The sequence below is a fragment of the Geospiza fortis genome, unplaced genomic scaffold (genome assembly GCF_000277835.1).
Source record: "Geospiza fortis unplaced genomic scaffold, GeoFor_1.0 scaffold23, whole genome shotgun sequence".
NCBI lineage: Eukaryota > Metazoa > Chordata > Aves > Passeriformes > Thraupidae > Geospiza > Geospiza fortis.
The window spans coordinates 2,752,150-2,765,003 of NW_005054303.1; the positions used below are offsets into that span (position 1 = coordinate 2,752,150).

General features: G+C 35.1%; 1 protein-coding gene across 1 annotated transcript in view; it reads left to right on the forward strand.

Moving 5' to 3' along the window:
- AK7 (adenylate kinase 7) overlaps positions 1 to 12,690 on the forward strand; it is a 28,445-nt gene extending 15,755 nt beyond the window's left edge. The window contains exons 13-18 of the mRNA XM_031066177.1: positions 1,332 to 1,460; positions 2,465 to 2,539; positions 3,214 to 3,411; positions 7,324 to 7,544; positions 9,646 to 9,804; positions 11,492 to 12,690. Of these exons, the coding sequence (XP_030922037.1) occupies positions 1,332 to 1,460; positions 2,465 to 2,539; positions 3,214 to 3,411; positions 7,324 to 7,544; positions 9,646 to 9,804; positions 11,492 to 11,542 (833 nt within the window). The 3' untranslated portion in view covers positions 11,543 to 12,690. The remainder of the gene's footprint in view (positions 1 to 1,331; positions 1,461 to 2,464; positions 2,540 to 3,213; positions 3,412 to 7,323; positions 7,545 to 9,645; positions 9,805 to 11,491) is intronic.
- The last annotated feature ends 164 nt before the right edge of the window (positions 12,691 to 12,854 follow it).

Consider the following 12,854-nt stretch of genomic DNA (forward strand, 5'->3'; position numbering starts at 1 on the left):
TGATTGGTTTAAATTTGGTCAGCAGCAGATCCATCTTGGAGCCATTTGGCATTGGCTCTGTCGGACACAGGGGAAGCTTCTACAAGCTTCTCAGAGAAGCCACTTCTGTAAGTCCTCTGGCTAACAAAATCTGTCCACACAAACCCAATCTAACGATACACCTTGTATATTAAAAGTGACATATTTTTAAAATATTTTGGTGCCTCTTTAATCATAGCACTTTCATCTTTCTACTTCAGAATTTTTTAATAATGTCATGTTTTCTTCTCAGAGCAGAGAGCATAAATTTCTATAACATAAAGTAAAAATCTGGTGAAATATACCTTTGTCAAACTTACAAAAATAAAAGTAGTTTAGTAAAAACAAGTGCACACTAATATGAAATTGTGGGGGTTATTAAGAACCTCATACATCAATAAAAGGTAAATACTACTTATGGAAGCCTGAAAAGAATTTGTAAAAGATTGAAAAAAGGTTCCTTGTTGAAAAATATTAGTTACCATTTGTATATTAATAATGTCATGTAGTTTTGGTCTTAGTGTTTAACGTTTTCCATGTAGTATAAAGTGATCCCCCTTAAAAATGTGGTCTGTTGCTAAGGGTTTAGCTGATTTAGATCTTGTGTATCTTCAAAGAAATTAACTTCTTACACACCTGGAAACATCAGTAATGAGACCTATGGCAGCATCTCTTCTGCATGCTTTGATGTGTTGTTTAAAATAACAATGTCTTTTAAAATAGTTACATACTTTTATGATTAGAATGGTTTATAAATATCTAAGACTTTTAATAGTCAAAGCAAAATAAAGTAAGAAACAAAAGGACAAAATTTCAGGTCAAACCTGACTTTCCTCCTATGTATTTTCTCGACAATGTAGGACAGGTAAATAAACTAATTCATATCACAACCTGTCTGAAAATGAAACTTGTAGAACCTACCTCATGTCTTTTTTGGAAGACTATCTTTAAGTCTTACAGTAAAATGAAAATAGAAAATTATTGCTTTCTCGTGACTTTTTTTCTCTAAGTATTTCTTTACTGCCTCTATTAAAATCTGATTGTAGCATTCAAAATAAAACTAACTTCATGTTTAGATCATTAAGGACTAATGTTTATATCCTTGTAAACACAAAGGTGATTTTATTTTATATCTACATTTTAATATTCCATAGATTGCTGACAATGCATATATACAAATAGTAACTCAAAATATTTAACTTTTAAGGGTCTAAGTAGAAGAAAAATGTATTAAAATGCATTCAGTGTTAGTAAAATAATTTCAGATCTCTTGTTTCTATAAACTAGGCACCTATTAACCTTCTTTGTCTTAGGCAGTCTAGGTGATGAGTATATCATTAAAATTATGAAGGACAAGCTCATGTCCATGCCTTGTAGGAATCAGGGATATGTTTTAGATGGGTACCCAGAGACCTATGAAGAGGCAATGGATCTTTTTAGAGGTGTGTACTGCTTGATTTTGTTTTGTTGCTGCTTTTGTTTTTATTGCTGCTGATGTTGTCATTATCATTGTTGTTCTCAGAGCCATACTACTTGAGTGCATCAGCACTGTAATGACTGCAGTGCAAGATATAAAACTAAGTTTTGTGATGTGTGATTATTAGAATGTAAAAAGGACTGTAATGCACCTTATTTAATTTATGCACAAGATAATTTTTAGACTATCTTTCCTGGTAATGTAAAAAGTAAATGCGCAAGCATGGAGGATGCTCTCTTGTCCAGCTCCACTTAAGCAAGCTCTATAGAATTTCTTCATAATGTTTAAGGGCTACTGAATGAGGGGATCCAGCCAGTGCACCAGTACATATTTTGTGAGCCAAATTATAGTGTATTAGGTAAGCTACTGTAGATACACACATTGCAAATTGTGAGCAAGCACTGTCCATACATTAAGACCAAAAATCATCTTCATGTTTAAATTATAACTGAGGTTTGAAGGTACAGAAAAATAGTCTTGTTCAGCTTAGTATGCTGTTCTGCAAATGGTCATGCTCAGCTGGTACTCTACAGGCAGTTTTACTGACTATTCATGAAAGCAGACCCTTAGTAGCAAAAACCATTTTAACAGAGTTGTAAAATATTTCTACTCATTGTTCTGAGCCTGGTCTCTATTTTTTTTCAGAATAATTTATTGGGCAGGAGGAGAGGCCAAAGATGAGACAGCAATTTTAAAATTGCACATATTTAAAAATTGTGTGTGCATGTAGATACATCTGTGGTGTAGGCAAACAACTACTAGTGTCCCAAGGTACAATTCTGGGGTGCCTGGCAACATGAATTACTTACTGAATTCTCTAAACTGATGTCAAGGTTAGATTAATTTCCAATTATTATTATAATTTGGATATTGGCAAACCTGTGTTTTACTTGGCACAATTTTAGCAAATAAAGTGATATTGTTGCTTCAAATGAAAATGTCAATTATTTCTTATGTTTGTTTTAATAGAAGAGGATGAAGGAGAAGAAGAAGAGGAACAAGCAGTAGGCAAAATGCCTAAATTTAATAAAATTATCATACCTGGTAAGTTCAATAGATTTCTTTTTAAAGAAACTGAGTAGTTTTATTTTCTAATTAAATAAACTGATGAAAAATTGCTGCCACCAACAAGAAGTCTAAAATATCACTCCATCTGTCCCTGTTTAATTTCACTTAAAAAAATCTATTTCATGTAATGCTGCTGCCCTCATATTTAAAAGTGAACAATTAATCATAGAATCATTTAGGTTGAAAAAGACCACTAAGAGCATCAAGTCAAACCCTAAATCCAGCACTTCCAAGTCCACCACTAAACCACATCCTTTAGTGTCACATCTCCTTATCTCTCAAATACCTCTAGGGATGGTGACTCAATCACCTCAATCACTTCTCCAGACAGTCTGTTCCAATGTTTGGCCAACTTTTTGTTGAAGGAGTTTTTCTTAATAAAAAGGAAGGGTTTGGTTCAGTTTCTGGGTTGTCTGTTTGTTTGTGGGTTTTTTTTGTGAAAATGCCACCAACTATTGGCTGATAACAACAGAAGTGGCTGTCTTGTTGTGATTACAGCAGCTTAATGGAATAAAAATGTAATGCATTGGTTATGCTGAGAATTGAAATAGCATGGATTTAATCCATGTAGAAATTGCTTTATCCTGCTGTTTTTGCTTGATTCCTTTGGAAATTTTGTATATATTCAAACAATATGTTCTTCTTCACAGAATTTATTTTTTCTTTGCTTGCATCTGATGAATTCCTTATAAACAGAATAATACAACTTTCAGAGAGTGAAGTTGCTGGAACTCATTATACTGAGGAACAGTTCCTGGAAACTCTGAAACGCTTCCGCAAGATAAATACCGATGATGTGACAGTTCTCAACTATTTTGATGAACTTGAAATACATCCTCAGTTTATTGGTAAGGAATAATAAAATTAGTAGATATAACATGAATAAAAATTTTTTGTTCTTACAAATTTAACACTTGCAAAAATCAAATAGTAAGTATCCGTATATAAATAATATTTTTATTAACATTGCAGAATATGTATACAACAAGCATTTAATTATATACCTGCACCTGTTTGTAAAATTTGGGGTGTTAGTTGTTCATTTTTGTAATCTTAATTATTAAAATAATTTTGTGACTTAGGTTACAGATCTCTGTACTGGCATCCTTTCAGATAGGTGTAAGAGAACATTTTCATGGACATAAACATTATGGTTCCTTATTTTTTTTTCTTTAGATTTATCCTCTGATGCCATTGTTATCCTCAAAAATTGGATTTGTTACCTGGTGGGCAACAAGCTAATAATTACACCCTGAAGAGAGGCATTGATTGTTGATTTCAGAGTTGTGCTAACCTCTGTGCTTGGTGGTACTCCACAAATCAAACACTCCTACTATCAAAACTTTTCACTATTTATATATTTTACCAAAAAAAGGGATTAGTGTTTATTGGCTAAATATTACATAGTTCTCTTATTAATTAGTATTCTTCTGCTGGGTAATTATTCTCTTGGTTTCTATGCTCAGTGTTACTCTTCATGTGGGTCAGTGGGTTTTGTGTTGGTGGTCTTTGAATATGTGGTTGTAATTTCCTCGCTGCTGGCATTAACTTTTACCCAGCTGGAGCTGATTTCAGCACAATTTCTCAGTTGGCTTTATTCCTTTCTTCCTTGGGCGTTCTGCCAAATGTCCTTATGGCCTGTAAATGTTGCACTCTTTGTGTCCACTATCAGTGGTACATCCTTCTTCCCCAGCTTTGTTAATGGCCCATTGGTCTGAGATCATTGAGTCTTGTTCGGGCCTACACCTTAACAAGGCAATTCAACGAACAAGTAATTTGTTTTTGTGACACCTGGACATCATTTAGAGCTTGCTGTCTGTTTCATGGGTTAAATCTTCCTTCTTGTTGATCAAGCTTGAAAGTATGCAAAGATGAAACATCAAAGTACATAATTTCTTTAAAAAAATTTTACATTTTCCACATTTTGCAACCCCATGGCAATATGTGGGTCATCTGTAAATTAAGAAGCATTTAAGAAAATTACTAGAAATCAAAAATGTAAGTCTGAGACTGAATCTGTTTTGCACTATACCTGTATATGAGAAAATTTGTCTTCCCTACATACTATCTAGAAAATTGTGATCACTGGGAAATCTTGAGAAGATAACTATAATCTGATTATTCATGCCAATGAGATCAGAGTGACAGCATTCTAAAAAAAAGGTGGGTTTTAGGGGGGAGAGGAAAGGAAACAAAGAATAAGCGTGAGACCTCTGCAGCTAAAATCAAACTGCTGATATTTGCAGTGTCTATTTGAGATGAATTATGAAAAGTTAATTGTTCAACCCCCTAGCCACAACTGATTTTCCAAGATTTTTATTTATTGTCAATCATGGAGATTATTTTGAAAATAATAAGATATAAATGTTGTTAGGAAGTATAGTAGTGGGAGAAAATAGTGAGTTAGTGTAATTGTTTTAGAACTGAGGAAATTCTACTGTGAAAAGTAAATGTTTGAAATGGTAAATATTAAGGTCTGATGTCACCAATTGGTCATATTCTTAGCTTATACACTTCTAGATATGCAAGTAGATGCACTGTCAAAGAATTATGCCTCAAGATTATTCTTCAACTGTAGCCCATTCCAAATACAGAAACTCACTTGCCTACTGATTTTAGTTATTGCAGTATCACAACTGTGATGTTCCAGATGGTTTTCACGTTGGGTGTAAAGCATTGATTCTCATGTTCAAATGAGCATCATCTTTAAGTGCTGTTTGTCTCAGGAGTGTCTCGTTACCCATGTTCACATTCCTGGTTGTTACCCATGGAAGCATGCAGGTGTGTTGCTTCTGCTGTAAAATGGTAGGAACAGATTACAAAGGTAACTCAGCCATTAAACCCTCCATTCTAGTCGATGTTCCAGCTGGATTTTCAGATGCATAGAACTAAGTAGCAATGGATTTTATCAGAGACCCAACTGCTTGCTCAGTTTATTCCGAAGAAGAGGTTAAAAATTGTGCCTGTGATTTGTTAAATATTGTTTCAAAATAATAAATGTTTTCTTCCACCTTAAATTTAAAAAATTGTAACATATGGTTTTATGCATCATTTTTATGATTATTATTTTTTCTGAGTTTGAAATATGATTAGTACAAAGGAGTGGGCTTCAAGATTCTGGAAACTCTGCTTTGATGACTCACTATATGAAGACTGCAAGTTTGTTATCTTGTGTCTCATTCTTCTCATTTGCAAACTGGGAATGGTGACAGGCATGTTAGATCTTATACAAAAAGGCATGTTAAAGTTACAACAGCAATCCCTTTAAAGACCTTAATTTATGAACTCCTTCTCCAGAGATCTTTCTTCTCAGCTAGCATCAGTGCTAACTTAATTTCTCATTTAAATCGCATTAGTTTTTAAGGATAAATGTAGTTAATTCTGATTGCTGTAAAATGAACATCGTAAAAAGAAAATGGCCACTCTTCTGTGGCCATCCAAGAAAAAAATGCAGTCTTTGAGACCTCAAATTCAACATTGAAACCATTCTTAGCAATACTTAAAATGACAAGAAAAGTGATTTTCATTGTAATTTGTATGTCCAGATGCAGCTAAAATTGTAGGAATGATGGGCTGCTTCCTATAGCAAATGTATTGCTTTAATTTGAATACTTCATGAATGTAATTCCTGATTTTTGAAAGAAGAAGCTGTAAAATAAACTTTATCACGTAGAATTATGTTAGTTCCCTCCTCAATTCATGTGCAGAGTTTGGATTTGAGGTCCAAATCACAAACAATTTAACTCTTGGAAAAATGGTATTAGTATTTGAGAGTCTGATTTGCCTGAATTGGTGATTAGAAAGAACTGGGAAAAATGCTTTGCCAATGACTTTCAAAATAACTTCCTAAAGAACTGTGGAGCAGAGGCGACTTGAATTCTCATCTAAATTCTGTATTGCGAGTCTTCTTTTTCCCTCCATCGGCATGCTCTCCTTACCCACTTCTGTGCTTTTACACCTTCCATTTCCTGCCCCTGAACAAGCCCTTTGCCTCAGTATTCTCTCCCTCAAACGCCCACTTTTCCTCTTTTCCATGTACATTCCTGTACTGTTTCTGCCTCCCCACACTGAATGCATACAGAAACTAGAGAGCCCTGGAGAAAGTCTTCATTCTTCCGCATTTTTTCTTTTTCTTCTTTCTTGTCAAGTTTATTGTGCAAGTAACTTCCAGCAATTAAAAGTGGAGAAAGAATAAATGAAAGAGAAGGTCTTGTTCAGTCCTACCCCATCTACAAATTTGTTTTGTAAATATAACACAGTAAGAGATTGACTGGAGAAAGGTCTGTGTATTTGTAAATCTGTATGAGTGAAAACATTGGAGTTTGTGCCACATCCTAACAACCTATTGTGTAGCATTCCGGGGGAGAGATGGACAAAACTGATGGTTTTCTTCATCTGGATAAGTTGACATAAGATTGGTGCCAGGAGCATCTCTGAGAGATGGCAGTTGACCTGTTTTTTGGCTTTCAAAACCTGGACAAGCTTCAATTGTTAAATAATAGTTTTAAAATTTATTTTAGTATGTTTCTTCTTTACATCAGCTTAAAAGGCAAAGTATTTTAGCTGAAACTGGTAAAGAAAATCAGATTTAGAAAACTTCATTCTATGTAACAAAAAATTGACATTTATAAGCAATTGAAAACAACATCTTTTACTTGAAAATTCAAATAACATGAACACAATATATTTTTAGGTCTTGCATAATACTTGAGGATAGTTGACAAAACCTTGAAATGGTTCTCTTTTGTATTATTTAAAAGATATAGCTGTATATGAAGATTTTGAAAATAGACTTGCTGTATCAAAGATCATCAAGGAAGTTGGAGAACCTCGGAATTATGGTTTGACAGATGAAGAAAAGGAGGCTTTGCAACGGCAGGCAGCTGAGGAACATCTTGCCAAAGAAGCTAAAGAAAAAGTTGAACAAGAGCGTAAAGAAGATAAGGAAAGGGAAGAAAGAAAGGAGAGATGGGAAGAGTGGGTAGGTTAATATGTTTTTTTGGGAAAACATTATTATTTATGTGTTTTAGATTACTTCAGGTAATCTGTTATGTAAATACACTTGGGAAATGTAGCATAAATTCTCTTGTTCCTTATATCCTACTTTAGGTTTGGGCTAGGCTATCTCCACAGTGCATTTTAAAGCCTATCTTACAGAATGGGCCTTTTTTATTACAGACATAGCATTTTTTGCATTTTGGTATCAGCATGTCTTTACTTTTATGGTACTCGTGTTGCTGCTGTGCTGTAGCTCTTCTATTTTACCATTTATAAATATCTACTATCACAATCAGTGGAGATTTTCCTTACCAAGTCAAACAGGACTTTTGCATTTGCGCAGTTTGCTTCTAAGCGCCTGACTAAGTCTTAATCATCAAACTAGATTTTTAGTTCAACACTGACCCAATCTGCCAGCCTACACTGCAGAAAGGTTTCTGAGCCTGCAAGAACGTGTGTAAGAGCTGAGTACTCGGTTCGATAAGGACTACCTGATGCAGTCTGAAGGGTGGTTTTTGTTTGCTAATAATCTAATAAGTACTTGGTATTTAGGCTAGCTGACCCCAGAAGACTTGCTCGTGATGCTTTTTCCTTATTTACCTTTCCACACTCAAGGACAATTTAGTTAAATGACCTGAAATTCGCACCTTAAGAATGTTCCTGTTCACGCCCAAAGTCGGGCCATTTCACCGGAAGGCAAGTCTATTGTCTTCTTTTAGAGCTATTTGAAAACAAACTGATCCTTCCAAGGACAAGTCCTTTTCTCATATTTGAATGTCCATACACATCTATGGGGTAATAATATGCTGAAATGATTGACAATTAAAGAAGCATTACATTCCTCTGATGTTGGCTCCTATATAAGTGTTTTCTAATATCTGATTATTTACAGCTTCATTCAACATTAAACAGCATTTTGTACCCTGTAAAATTCGTAAGAATAGGTAGCACATTTTAGCTAGATTCAATCCAAGCCATCTACCTTTAAAAGTGCAAACTGCATTAATCAAAGCTGAAGTAGGTGTTAGATAAAATGTGTGTTTAAGGTTATCCTTTAAAACAGGCAGATGATCAGATCTAAGCAACTGTTCATTTGCCCTTGACGCTGTAAATTAGCTGCTGTCTCCGAGTAGTGGCCAAAGACCACTTGCAAGATTTATTCAATAGCACTCCTGGATTGTGTGAATAAGGTAAAAATTGGTGCATCTGTTTTATCTGAATATTGCTTTCGTGTTATGCCTCGAGTACAGAAAAGCAGTCTTCAGAGTATCATCTGTTTGCTGTATCTATATATGACTCAGGCTACTGATGAATAAAATGAGTGAAGAGAGGACAAGGAAAATGAGTTGGAGTAATCTTCTGGCTAAAGCTGCTGCAAGTATGCATGCTACTAAGCGCTATTGAATGGAAGGAAGAAAAGCTTGCAGCAGTTTTATTCCCTCATCCCTCTTACTTTTTGAATGTAAAAAAATAATTTGATATAACCTGAATTCAGAAATAAATTTAGCTGGTGGAAACAAATGTATTTCACTGTGGTTTTAGTGTATTTGACTCTCAAGCCCTCAAAAACATTAATGAAATACGAATAAAACAAATAAAGGGAACCAAAGAGAAACAAACTCAACACAATTTACAAATAGAAAATTAGAAAGCCAGGGCTCTCTACTGAGTAAAAATATTCTCCTTCCCTCCAGTTAAAATAAGCCTCAAGAAACCACTTGTGTTTTGCAATAGCACTAATTTTTGAAGTGCTACAGTGTATTTCAACTATTTTGCCAAATACCTTATGGAAACGGGACCACTGGAAGACTTGAGAATAAACCTCCTTTTAGGTGTTAAAGAAAAAAAATAAAATCATTTTAGTAAAGAGATTATGTCAGTCCTTATTATGTTCAATTCTTTGCCCTCAGTGTGTTGTGTGCTCTACATTTAATAAGCAGTTAATAATTTTTACTGTCAACTTGTTCTTTAAAGTTCTGTCCACAACTTCTAAAACTATTTTTTCCCTCTAGACCAGGACTATTATTTAGCCAAATGTTATTTGATGGATTTTGTAAACATTTTTTTTTCTTTATTAATTGTAGACTAAACAGCAGGAGGAAGTGAAAAAACAGGAACAAGAGTTATTGGAGGCCCAGTCTATTCCACTACGAAACTATTTAATGAAGAATGTCATGCCAACACTTATGCAAGGGATAAATGAATGTTGTAGGATCAGGCCCGATGATCCAGTCAATTTTCTGGTAAGGTGATTATGTTTTGTTTCTTAAATATTTTTGAATACTCATATAGACACAAATAATCTCTATTAATGAAAGGACTTAAATTTCCTCCCCACTTTCAGGATAGTAACTAATTAATGATTAGAATCTGCAATTCTGGTGACCAGCAATTATAGCGAAAATTAAAACCCAGAAACTACTCCTCTTGGGATCAGTTGATACTGTGTATCAAGGGAAGGATCCAGTGTAGTTAAACAGTAATAGGACAAAAATCACTACCAGAATCTGTTTCCCCTTAGTACGTGCACTCTGCACATCTTATGTACCCTGACAATTCTGCTGTGCCATAGAGGACTACAAGTTAAAGAACATTAGGCTTTCATTTCCACTAGATTGATTTGTGCCAATGAACCTGTTATGATATCTGATAGCTGGAGTTAGGTGCCTCAAAAGAGGGTCCACAAAGAGATCCCTGAGCAATTACACCCTTACAATCTAGACTTCCCTCACAGGACATCCCTCATGGGACCAAGAGCTCTATGAGGCTCTGAGATCTGGTTGCCCTTCATTGGTTTGCTGTCTGTTACCGAGGGCTTGCTAAAGGGTCACCTCCACACCCTCTTAGGTCGGTTTCAGTGGGCTTTTGGTTGGTTCTGGTTGTTACAATAATGTGGTTGTTACGGTTCATATACCATGATCTATGGGCTGCCTACCACAGCTATTAATTTTTAAGTAATGTTTAAGCTGCAGCTTTGTCTATTCTATTATTAACGTTCAGATTGTTAGTGCCAGGTTTCACTGTAATTCATCTTTGACTTAAAAACATAACCATATGGTTCAGATAAAGTTCAACCTGCAGCCTAAAAATTCTAGCTACTTATGCCTACTTTCAAATGATTTTAAATTTTTAACTCTTCAGAAAGCAGGACATCACTCTCCCCCCGCTACCCCACCCCCTGGCACAACTGAACACATTGTCATAATGATAAATGGAATCTCTTTGGTAATTCCCTTCACAATACACACATAAATAAAGGAGAAAATCCTGTAGGACATTTACAGACTAATTCCAGTTGCAAATGACCTCAGGACAGTATCCAGCTCAACTTTGGGCTGCAAGCAGTGTCAGGTCATTGCATTCAGACAGGAATCCATTATTGCTGTGCTGCTGTTCTGCCTGCATGTCCTAAACAAGCTGTTTACAAGCTGAAACAGAGCATTTTATTAATCAAGCTAAAGCTTGAAATGAAAGCAATGGTGTTACAATCCAACTTCAGGCATTAAGGAGTGTTTTCTTTTTGCCTACTGATGACAGCTACCTGTAGCTGTAGGAGTATGAGATCTTCCCTCATAACTGCATAGCTTTTAAAGATCAGTATCAGTGGGTCCAGAAACCAGGTTCTAGGGTACTCCCTAGACCTTTCCTTGGAGTGACAAAAACTGTTATAAATGGCTCACTTCCCTCTCTTGCCCATGATAGATACAGTGACTGCTATGAAGAGGGTGAGTGAGGTCAATGGTATTTTGGATAGTCTTTGGGGGAAAGAGATTTCTCTGACATAGAGACATTTTCTGCCATAAGTTACATTTAACACATTCTGCAGTTTTGTTTAAAGCAATGTTATCCACTAAATCTTTGTTATTTTGCATATATTTTGAAGTTGGAGATGTGAAAATAATTGTAATTTTGAAACTCTTCTGTTTATAGGCAGAATATCTCTTCAAGAACAGTCCTGATATCGACTGGAATAAACGTTAAATCCTAGCAGCAACAGGAATTGTGAAACAAAAAGAGAGAAAATTCCTAATACATTTTAGATAAAAAAGACTTAGTTTCTGACGTTATTTTTGTTTAGGATTACTATGCAATCTTCATTTTTATTTATCATACTTTATTACTATTTTGTACTGGATTTTTAATCCTCTTCTGCAACATTTCCATTTGCTGCATGTATTGATAGATACATTTACACATCTGTATATTATTTTCCTAATCCTTAGTGCATGTAGGCAGCTAGCCTGAGAAAAAACTTTTATTAAAAAAAGAAAAGTATTTCTACTGAGAAAGGAAATAAATAGAAGCAGCAAACTCTTTATTTCCCCTCCCAGTTTGCCAAGAGGCAAAAAGTCACACAATACAGTCTTCTTCTTCTGCTCTGAAGACTGACTGGTAAACAGGTTCCCAGCAAAGGTATGTCATAAAACCTGTGTTTTACTTTGGTATCAAACACATGGCTGTAGAACTCATTTAATAAACTTCAGCATTCAACATTAGATACATATTTTTTAGAGATTCTTGAAGAATCTAGAGTTTCCAGCAAATGTCTGTCCTTCTCAATTTTCCTGACTTCATCCAGCTGTCACAGGAACCATATCTGTACTGACTGAGCTGGAAGTAATTGCATACTTGGTGCAAAACAAATACAGGATTTTGTCAAAACAGAAGGCAAGGACCCTTTGTGCAAAGGGAGGGGGGAAAAGTGGAAGAGCTGAAAGAATAGTGATATAGAAACATTTGACAGTTATATTGCCTGTAACTCTGAGTATCAGAATTTTAGATGTGTTAATGCCCAATGTTTTTATTCAGATATATTAGTGTTTTAATAGAGTATCTTATTTCACCTTATTTCATAGTTACACAGACAAGTTGGGAATAGAATTCAGAACCATCATCTCCCACTCTAAAGAAACACATATTTTTGTGATCTATACGTCCTACATGGTGTCAGCCAAAGTCACCCTTTGTCCTGTGAGGCAATTGAAGATGAAATAATCGGTAGCTTTTGACACTTTTTTAGTTTGAAAGGGCTATTTTTCAGAATAAAGATGACAGAGAGGGTAAACAAGGTTTTCTCTAGAGTTACTGTAATGTATTGACTTTTCTAACAATAAAGTTTTGAGCTAATCTATAAAGAGTATGATTTTTTTTTTTTTATTTTCTGAAAGTTTATGCAGACTACTCCAGGCAGATGTTTCAAGAACAACTCTTAGAAAAGGCTTCGTTTGCTTTGCTTTGCGCAGGGCACGAATGCACAGTGAGCCCGACGGTGGTAGTCACAGCCACGCTCGTG